This window comes from Peromyscus maniculatus, chromosome 19 (genome assembly GCF_049852395.1).
Source record: "Peromyscus maniculatus bairdii isolate BWxNUB_F1_BW_parent chromosome 19, HU_Pman_BW_mat_3.1, whole genome shotgun sequence".
NCBI lineage: Eukaryota > Metazoa > Chordata > Mammalia > Rodentia > Cricetidae > Peromyscus > Peromyscus maniculatus.
In genome coordinates this window covers 52,340,655-52,350,981 of record NC_134870.1, presented here as the reverse complement: position 1 = coordinate 52,350,981, position 10,327 = coordinate 52,340,655, and the positions used below count along the sequence as shown (strand labels likewise).

At 48.8% G+C, this 10,327-nt stretch overlaps 1 protein-coding gene across 1 annotated transcript in view; it reads right to left on the bottom strand.

Moving 5' to 3' along the window:
• Positions 1–1,920: 1,920 nt before the first annotated feature.
• The window catches only part of Pde6a (phosphodiesterase 6A), a 65,218-nt gene continuing 56,811 nt past the window's right edge, over positions 1,921–10,327 (bottom strand). The window contains exons 18-22 of the mRNA XM_006985142.4: positions 9,169–9,232; positions 8,688–8,762; positions 6,255–6,338; positions 4,070–4,217; positions 1,921–3,629 (exon numbers count right to left, since the gene is read on the bottom strand). Of these exons, the coding sequence (XP_006985204.1) occupies positions 3,553–3,629; positions 4,070–4,217; positions 6,255–6,338; positions 8,688–8,762; positions 9,169–9,232 (448 nt within the window). The 3' untranslated portion in view covers positions 1,921–3,552. The remainder of the gene's footprint in view (positions 3,630–4,069; positions 4,218–6,254; positions 6,339–8,687; positions 8,763–9,168; positions 9,233–10,327) is intronic.

Here is a 10,327-nt window from a genome sequence, read left to right as displayed (position 1 = left end):
ATCCAATCTTGCCTCAGAAAAAGTCCTGGCCAATGTTTGGTTTGGTTTTTATTTGCCCAGTGCTGGGAATTAAATCCAAGGTCCCGTGTGTTGGTACCATGGTCTTAGACAGTTGAGTTCAGAACTATGTAGCTCAAGTTGACCTCAAACTTACAGTTCTCCTGCCTCAACCTCATGACTAGTAGGAAGATAGTCAAAACCATGCTGGGTCCCAGCCAAGGGCAGCTCTCCTCCCATCCTCATCAGCTAGAGTGACAAAATCCAAGTCCAACAGAACTGACCCGGTATGCTCCGGGGCAGCGTCTCTCCAGTCCCGTCATTGTCTCTCTCTTCTTCTTGACAATGATTAAACAAAGGGACAAGCCTTTGCTTGAAAAGACAGTGAGTGTCCTTCGTATCACTTATAACAAAGCTGGAAACAGCTCAGAATTAAAAGACCGGAGTCCAGGTGCATCCCTGCTGTAATGCATCCTGCACAGAAGGGCAGAATGTGGCACAGGTAGATCTGCAGTGGAAGTCACAGGATGTGTGAGCCACAGGCAATGTTCTCTGCTCTTGGACATCTTCTGGAAGAAGGCAGGGACCTGGGCTGTAACTTGACCCAGCCTCCTCCCCGCGCTGGCCTTCAGTTTCCTGCTTTATTTAAAAAGAGGTCTTAGAGTAGGCTTGTGGTCCATAAACAGCTGGAGGGAAGCCGTGCACTTCCCTCTCCTTGAGGCAGCTGCTTTAATATAAGCTCTGCAGAACCAACCCCCAGTTTGGGGGGAAGACGTGTATAAGAGATAGCCATTTATGGAAGGCGGGTGGTACTGTGTGCCACCCCAGGAGGGGGAAAAAAAAAACAGTTAACAGAATATGGAGCAACTGATGCTGTCCTCGCAGCACGACACTGGCAAAGGGGGAAAAATGAATTCCTGCAGGTTCCAAGAGCCACACTGCCTGCACGCAGTGGCGATGGTGATTAGCCCAACTCATCTCACAGCCTCTGGGTAGAGCAAGGCATCACTCTGAGCCTTAAATCTAGCCTTCGTTAGAGCTTTTAAAAGCAGGGTGGGGCGGGGGATGAGAAACAATAGAAATAAAGTTGGAATTTGAGCAAGTGTGGCAGATATTCTTGACAGCCTTTTGTGCGTGTTGGTATATTGACAACTTTCGGGTCCTTTTGCTGATGTCATGAGTTTCAGTTATGTGGATGCTAACTCTGCCAGGCGTGGCATACTTAGATTTGGCCTGGTTTGTTGTTGGTTTTTTTTTTTTTTTTTTTTTTTTTTTGTTGTTTTGTTTTGTTTTTTGACAGGGTTTCTCTGTGTAGCTTTACACCTTTCCTGGAACTCACTCTGTACCCCAGGCTGGCCTTGAACTCACAGAGATCCGCCTGCCTCTGCCTCCCGAGTGCTGGGATTAAAGGCGTGTGCCACCACCACCCGGCTGGTTTGGCTTGTTTTTAAGCCAAAAGGTCCCGTTAGTTGAACAGAAGGTCTCCAACTGAAATCAGTGGAAAATTCAAGACTAAGAAGTGGATCTTAATAAAAGCAAGCAAAAAGAAACGGGATGACTAAATTCGGTATGTGACATCTGGATTAAGTTGAAGCACACCAGTACATGTATTTTCCACTATGTATGCAGTGTGTGTGCCCGTGAAGGTAGGTCCTAGGACAGAACACAGGTCATCAGGCCTAGAAGGAGGAGCTTTTACTTGCTCTAAGTCATTGTGTTGACCCCCAAACTCTTTTATGATTTTTGTCCTTATTCTTTGCTTTTATTTGAGACAAGGTCTCACACTGTAGCCCAGCCTGGAACTTTCTGTGTAAGCCAAGCTGGTATTGAACTTATGGTAGTGTTCCTGCCTCGGCCTCCTGAGTGCTGGGATTAAAGTTGTACACCACCACACCTAGCACAAATAGACTCTTTTTTTTTTTTTTTAAAGATTTATTTATTTATTATGTATACAGAAGAGGGCATCAGATCTCATTACAGATGGTTGTGAGCCACCATGTGGTGCTGGGAACTGAACTCAGGACCTCTGGAAGAGAAGTTAGTGCTCTTAACCTCTCAGCCATCTCTCCAGCCCCAAATAGACTCTTGAAGAGTTTTGTGACCATAGCGGGGACAATTATTCAAGGTTTACACACAGTTGGATTTCCCAGGAAACAGGCTCTAATTTGGTCTCTATGTATAAGCAGTGATGTGAGACCAGCAAGAGCCTACGGGCCTTGAGCTAGAATGGCCTTGCATGGTTGACCCATGTTGGGCAGTGTGGCCAGGCTTTTCCACCTCAGGCCTAGGTCCTCTTGAGAAATGCAGTGTCCTGCATTAAGACACCCCCGAAGAAGCTGTCTGCTGAAGCCCCCACATCCTCCCTTTGTATCTCATCAGAATACACTCCATGGCTGGGGATGAAGTGCTCACCTTCTCCATTCAACGGTGCTGTGTTAGAAAATGCTCTGTTCCTTTAAAGACGTGATTTTGCCAGGCGATGGTGGCTCATGCCTTTAAGCCCAGCACTCGGGAGGCAGAGCCAGGTGGATCTCTGTGAGTTCGAGGCCAGCCTGGTCTACAGTGTGAGTTCCAGGACAGGTACAAAGCTACACAGAGAAACCCTGTCTCGAAAAACAAAACAAAACAAAACAAAAAAAAAAGACACATGATTTTCCCCTTGAGAGAGAGTCTTACCGTATAACCAGGACCTCTTGAACTCCTGATCTTCCTGTCTCTTTCCTTGGTGCTGGGATTACAGGCATGTGCTGCCATGCCCGGTAAGATGTGTGTGACCTTTACAGATGCTTAATTCCTCCAAAGACTGTAGAAGAGTGAATCAATATGTGTGGAAATGACCTTTAAATAGTTCAGCTAAGTCATGGGAGGTAGTGAACACAGAGATAGGAGGCCTGAGATTTTAAGGCAAGCCTGGGCCACATGGTGGGATCCAAAAAGAAAGAAAGGAAGGAAGAGAAAGGGGGAGAAATTGAAAATGAATGTAAAAGCACAAATATGACCAAAGTTTGATGTTCAAATCTGAGGGTAAGTTTATGAGTATTTGATGTATAATTCTCCACTTTTGAAAATTAGCAAGAAACTTTTACAATAAAACACTAAATTATAAGGACTTACAAGAATTATAAGCATTATAAGAACAAAAAATAAAGCAAGTCAGTATATGAAGTCTAGAATATTGGGCTAAACTCAATAGACATTTCAAGATTAAAAACAACCTCTAAACCAGGCATGGTGGCACACGCCTTTAATCCCAGCACTTGGGAAGCAGAGGCAGGCAGATCTCTGTGAGTTCAAAGCCAGCCTGGTCTGCAGAGCGAGTTCTAGGACAGCTAGGGTTACACACTGAGTCCCTGTCTAAAACAAAACAAAAAAAATCAAACAAAACTGCAACAAAAACAACGTCTAAAACCACTTGATGATATAGATGCCTGCTGTATCTTCCATCAGCTCTCAATTCCCGCTTCTTTAACTGTCCAGGAAGACACGGGGCTTCCCGTTGGCCTGCGGGACCTCTTCCTTCCTGAGGGCTCTGCCACCTGCCAGCAATGCCTTCAGCTACTGGATGCAACAGGACTTGGATGCCGGTGCGCCCCCTGGGCTGGGGTTTCCTCCCGGCTGGGTCCCGGAAGCGGCTGTGAAGGACAGACAGGAAAGCACGCAGCAGGTCAGACGAAGCTACCTACAGCCAACTTACCTTTGACCTGTTTGGACGAAGCTCAAGGCTTAGCATGTGCAGAGAACGGGGCGGGGGGGGGGGGGGGCGGGGGGATGAGGGAGGTGGGGGAGGTGGGGGGACGGTCAGGAGAAGCTGGGGAACCAGAAGTGCCTCCCCACTGAGAAGCAGCAGCCCAGGGTGACAAGTGGCAACCTTGGCCCAGCTGCCTGTGAGACACAGGGAGCTGTGGGGACTGACATCTGGGGGAGAGCCCCGCTCTGACTGTGTGGTTTGGCCATGATACTTGGCCTCAGTACCCTCCCACACAGACTGGAGACAACCGTCCTGGCCCAGGTACACTGCATGCTATGCTGCATGTGTGCCTGGCCAAGACCCCACCTCGCCTCCCCTGCCCACCTTGCTTGGCTGCCTGCTGCTTCTGCTTCTCCTCCTCCAGCGCCTTCATCTTGGCCTCATACTCGTCAGCCAGCGCCTTCCATTCCTTGCGGTTGTTGGTTATCCCGTCCAGCATGGGTGTGATCTCCTCGTGAAAACGGGAGAATTCCTGGGGGAGGAGAAGTGTGGAAGAGGCAGGGGAGAGGGACGGAGGAAGTGAGAGGCAGAGAGAGAGCAAGACTATAAAGCAGGGGCCATTGCCCCAGGACCCTGGCTCAAGGTGGGGTGCGTTCTGCCTGGCATTGGCCCCTCCGCCCCCTGCTTGGAGCCTTCCTGCATGCAGGCCATTCCTTCAGGGTGAAATGTACGTCTTAGCATGCCATTTGCTGATCTCCCCATCCAGAAGCTCCCCTCCCCCACAAGTCTCACCTCATGGGCGTGTTCCTTCTCATCTGTGAATGTCCTACAACTTTTCTAGAACACTCTATCCTTCCCCTTTTCTTTGAGGTCCCTACTTCCCTGACACTTCCTCGGGGAAAACCTTTTCTAATCTCTAGGTGAACTGAGTCCCCAGTTGCATGTCCCCCAAACCCTCCCTAATCAACTCCCACTTCCTTACAAAGTCTCCCTCTGCCTCTCTCTCTCCCCGAGGGTGACACCTGGAGATGGCAGGAACGTTGGCTGCCTCATCCCCTCGCTTGGTTCTGGCTTAGCGCTGGTCTAGAACTCACAAACACTTCATAAATATTCACTGACTGAAACTGGGTGATTGAGATGATTCACACCCACCCTCCTGCAACTCTACGGATTGAATAATGCCTTGGGCAAAGCGCATTGCGATCCGTGGGGCCATTTATTTCCCTGGGTCTTTCGAGGCTCCCCGTGAGGGATGTCTCATCGCTCCTGCATCCATAGGTGAGGGAATGGGTTGCAGGTTGGCCGAGTAGGTTTGCTGAGGTGAGGAAGGTCCGTTGCCGCAGGGGCCAGTCAAGGCCTACCGTGCCCAGAGACGTCTAAGTTGTGGTCTAGGCTCTACCAGAAGCTATGTGGCTTTGGGATGGCCCCTGCCAGAGATCCCTTTCATCTAGATAGCAGGGTAGTAACTGCACCCAGCCAAGAGCAGCTGGGATTAAGTCCGTACACAGGAAGCCCAGCTCTCCCATTCCTGACACTACCACCGGCAGAGTGAACATCAGCCATGCTGTCCTGTTGACCGCAGTCCTGCTTGGTCTGTGTGACAACAGAGACCCTTGGGCCCCCTGGGATCGTTTGTTTGTCTTCCCTGCAAAGGACCTACAGTTCATATTGTAGAAAGCCCTGGCCTGGGTGTTCGGTGGCCCAGCTCCAGCCCTGCTGCACAGGTGGGTCCAGAGGTGCTGACCCTGCCACTTACCCTTTCTGACCTCTCCTTGTGTATAATGTGGCCAACAGAAAAATAATTAGTGGGAGGTGGAGCCGGGCATGGCAGTGTTATACATTATACATGGTAGTATATACATTGTACATCATACATGGTAGTATATACATTGTAGATTATACATGGTAGTATATACATTATACATGGTAGTATATACATTATTCATGGTAGTATATATTATACATTGTAGTATATACATTGTAGATTATTCATGGTAGTATATACATTGTACATGGTAGTATATACATTGTACATCATACATGGTAGTATATACATTGTAGTATATACATTGTATATTATACATGGTAGTATATACATTATACATGGTAGTATATATGTTGTACATTATACATGGTAGTATATGCATTGTACTAGCGCTTTGGAGGCTGTGGCAGGAGAATCATGAGTTGGAGGTCAGCCTGGGCAACATAGCCAGACCACGTTTCAAAAACAAAGAGGGGGCAGGTGGATAGTGGAGATGGGTTTGGCAGTGGTGTGGGCCACCCAAGAAGAGGACTAACTGTGACGAGAACTCCAGGAGAAATTCTGACACCTTTTCACGACAGCGTGTCCATAAAAGCATGCTTAGCCATTTGTCCCATGAGCATTTATTGAGCAAGTAGGAGGCCCCAGCTCCAGGCTTCAGCCAGAAGTACCCACCATCTGCCTCTAGAGCCCTGTCCTGAGAACCACTGTGCCACTGGAGGTAAAAATGTTTCTACAAAGTGTTCCGTGCTTGCCAGGGTTCATTATCCCCGCTGGCCAATGGACTCTAGGAAGCCCGCTTACCTTATAGACAAAGGTGCACACGAAGTCAATGAAACCAACTTGAAGCTTGGGGAGCTCGTCTGCCTTGTTTCTGTCCATCATGGGCTGTCACCGGAGAGAAAGAGTTAATGCAATGGCGTGGGCAACAGTAGAAACATGCTTGCAAAAAGAAAAAGAAAGAAAGAAAGAGAGAGGGGGGAAGGAAGGAAGGAAGGAAGGAAGGAAGGAAGGAAGGAAGGAAGGAAGGAAGGAAGGAAGGAAGGAAGGAAGGAAGAAAGAAAGGAGAAAATATGAATGGTGGTACAAGCCTAAAATAACAAATTCAAGGTCATCCTGGATGCATAGTGAGTCTAAGGCCAGCTTTCAATGTGTGAGACTCTGCTTCAGAAACAAAACAAAATAAAATCCTAAACTCCCCAGATTTGACGAGCAATTTGGAGAAAATACAGAATACAGAGAGGAATGTGTTAATGCGCATACAGAATATAAGTGACCAAGCCAGAGTGTGGGAAAGAAATACTATACAAACAGACACACTGCCTTTATCAATGACATGGGGGTAGAAAAAGGGGAGGAGAGGAAGAGAGAGAGAAAGAGCGGGGAGGAGAGGAGAGGAAAGGGGAGGAAGAAAGGGAGGCTGGAGCGACCTGCCGCTGCTCCCATGAGGCTTCAGAGCTGGCCCCACACTGTTTGGATTCTGATTTGGACAAATCAACAGAACTCTTTTTCTCCATCAGGGGAAATGAACAGAGACTGGGAATAAGTCACTGTAAAGTATCACTGTCGGTGTTGGAAGCATGAAATGCTGGTGGCCCTAGCCTATGTTTTTTATCTGTAATCAAATCTCTCTTAGAGCTCAAGTGTTTAGAAAAAAATGGCTGCCTCTGGGATTCACATAAAATACCCAGCCAAAAGAAAAGGAAAACAAAAACAAAAAACTGTGGTGGTATTATGTTCCCCAAAATATTGTGCACCCTAATAAACTTATCTGGGGTCAGGGACAGAACAGCCACTAGATACAGAGGCTAGAAAATGGTGGCACTCACACCTTTAATCCTAGCATTCCAGAGGCAGAAATCCCTCTGGATCACTGTGAGTTCAAGGCCACATTGGAAACAGCCAGGCATGGTGACTCACGCCTTTAATCCCAGGGAGTGATGGCAGAAAGATATATAAAGCGTGAGGACCAGAAACTAGAAGCATTTGGCTGGTTAAGCATTCAGGCTTTTGAGCAGCACAGTTCAGCTGAGATCCATTTGGGTGAGGACTCAGAGGCATCCAGTCTGAGGAAACAGGATCAGCTGAGGAATTGGCAAGGTGAGGTAGCTGTGGCTTGTTCTGCTTCTCTGATCTTCCAGCATTCACCCCAATAACTGGTACCGGGTTTGATTTTATTAATAAGACCATTTAAGATTCCTGCTACAAAAAACAAAAACAAAAAACAAAACAAACAAACAAACAAAAAACGGGCAGCATTGGGCCGAACAGATAAAGCAAGGATGGCAGGTTTTCGCTAATTGTTGACTCTGGCTAATGGTACAACGAGATCGCTAACTCTTCAGTCAGCGTTTAAAAACATGAAGAAAAACAAAAAAGACAGTGGTGCTCATTGCTCAGCCCGAGAGGTTCTAGACATGAGTCTTGGTAAGCGGCCTAGAGACCGTTCTTAACGATATTTTCGCAAAGCCGGTGGCTGCTTTTTGCCCTGGTCCTAAAAATCTGCCTGGGGCAAGGCAGGGGAAGAGAGGATGGAGGAGGGAAGACCTCAAATCCTAGGGGCTCTCAGAGTTCCTGTCCACGCCCCCCCTGTTCCACCGGCCTTTCCCTCTCCCTGGACTAACGTGGTGATCGTGCACCCTTGGTGCCCTCACACTTCAATCCGTCTCCATCGGTGGTTTGTTCTTTTTATTCAGCCTCTCCAAGCCTTCTCCCTAACTCCGCCCTTTGGGGACAGTTTCTAACCGTCAGAAGCCAGCTGACTGACGCAGCCAAGTCAGCTCTCAGGGGTGAGATAAGTTCCCAGATAGACAAGCTTCCCCTAGCAGGCTCTATCAGATTAGGACAGAGCCCGGGGAAGTGGCCCCTACACACACCTCTATATCAAGAGCAATCAGTTTGGTGTCCACTGGTCAAGCTCTACTTAGCTGAGGGACCTAAGGACCCACATGTTGACTGCAAGGCCCTCAAACTGCAGAGGGGTGAATAATGGTAGAGCACGTGTTTCTGGGTCGTCGTCGTGTGTCGTTCCCCCGTACCCCGCCTCCCACCCCCACCCCGCCATTCTGTTCTCAAGGAATGAGGCTGAGGGTGGTCTAGGAACCATGGATCATCTCAGAGAACCACTGTGCTAGTAGTGAAAGATCATCCTGAGGTGAGGTCACTCAGCCCTACGTCACTGGTCACATCTGTGCATCGGGAAGAAACTGTACTCGCCCACACCCCCTCTCTACTCACAATGGGATTCTGCTGCAACACGGTGCGCTCCAGGTCACCTTGCTCCCAGAATTCAGCAGCCACCAGCAGAGCTACCTGCAACAGATGGACCCGATTACATATGCAGAGCCCAAACCCTCCTATCCGCTCCCACCTCACTTGTGTGAGGTTTTTTTTTTTTTTTTTTTTTTTTTTGCTTTTTCGAGATGGGGTTTCTCTGTGTAGCTTTGTGCCTTTCCTGGAACTCACTCTGTAGCCCAGGCTGGCCTCAAACTCACAGAGATCCGCCTGCCTCTGCCTCCCAAGTGCTGGGATTAAAGGCGTGCGCCATCACCGTCCGGCCCCTCCCTTGTGTTTCAAGCCCAGCAAAAGAGGAAAGCCCACCCATCCCTCATACTCCTGTTTGTCACTGGAGAGACCACGAGAGTGGAGTTGGGCTAAAGGGGTCCAGCCTCATTAACTGTGGTCAGCAAACTGCCCCCGGGGCAGAAAGTGTCCATACCTTGCTTTGCACCTCCCAGGGCTTGGTGATGGCTGAGAGGTCACAGGCGGTCATCATCATGGCCCTGCGCACAGGATACTCTCCATCAGTCCAGAGCCATTTAAAGCCCCAAACGCCAATTAACTCAATTTCCCTCACTTTCATATTTCCCCCTTCTCAGTAGGTTGCTTCACCATTGTGTGAGGCGAGGTCTTGCTCCCCTCATTGTCTCTGGAGTTTCAAGTCAGAGGTTGAATCCCGCCTCCGTATATGATCAGAGGTTTGTCATCGGACTCACCTCTAAGCCTCTGTTTTCTTGTCTGTCATGATAGCGGTGCTTCCGTCATAGAATAGACACAAGATGAAATGAGATAATGAATATGAAAGTCAGCCTATAGCACCCAGCTATGGAGTGTGTGTGTGTGTGTGTGTGTGTGTGTGTGTGTGTGTGTGTGTGTGTATGTGTGTGTGCAGTGAACACACTGCGTATTTATTACTGTTGAGATCAGGCTGGGCCCCGTTCCAGGCTACAGTATATTATGTAAACTGATTGCTCAGCCTGGGCCTTGTCCTGAGTTGACTCCATCTTACAGAAGAGATGGGATGAGTCTGTACTTTTCTGGACACACACACACAGAGACAGGATGAGTCTGTACTTCGCCGGACATACAAACATCACTTCCCATCCAGCGCCACTCATGACGCACAGATTGATAGTTTATTCCCAAAAGTAAAAAGGGTATCAGGCTAGAGAGAGGACTCAGTCACCTGAATGCTTGCAACTGCAAGCCTAAGGACCTAAGGTTTGATTCCCACCCAGCACCCATACACAGAGCCAGGCATGGTGAGATACCCCTATACCACAAACCCTGGAGGTGAGGGAAGTGGGGAGAAGGAGGGGACCCCTGGGACTCATTGGCCAGCCCACTAGCCAACCGGGAACCTCAGGGTTCAGTGAGTAGTTACGTCTCACACTGATGGGAAGGCAGGCCATGAATCTCTACACAGTGGGTACAGTGGAGAGCAGAAGGACTGGGAGAGGGAAGAACTGGAGCCACAGAGGGAGAAAACACTTCCCAGTCAGCTGTGCCGGCCTTTGAGGTGAAGGTCCGTGTTGGGCTGTAAGGTGGGGGAGGGGGCGGGACATAAAACTCCGAGTATGAGGTCATCATCTCAGAGC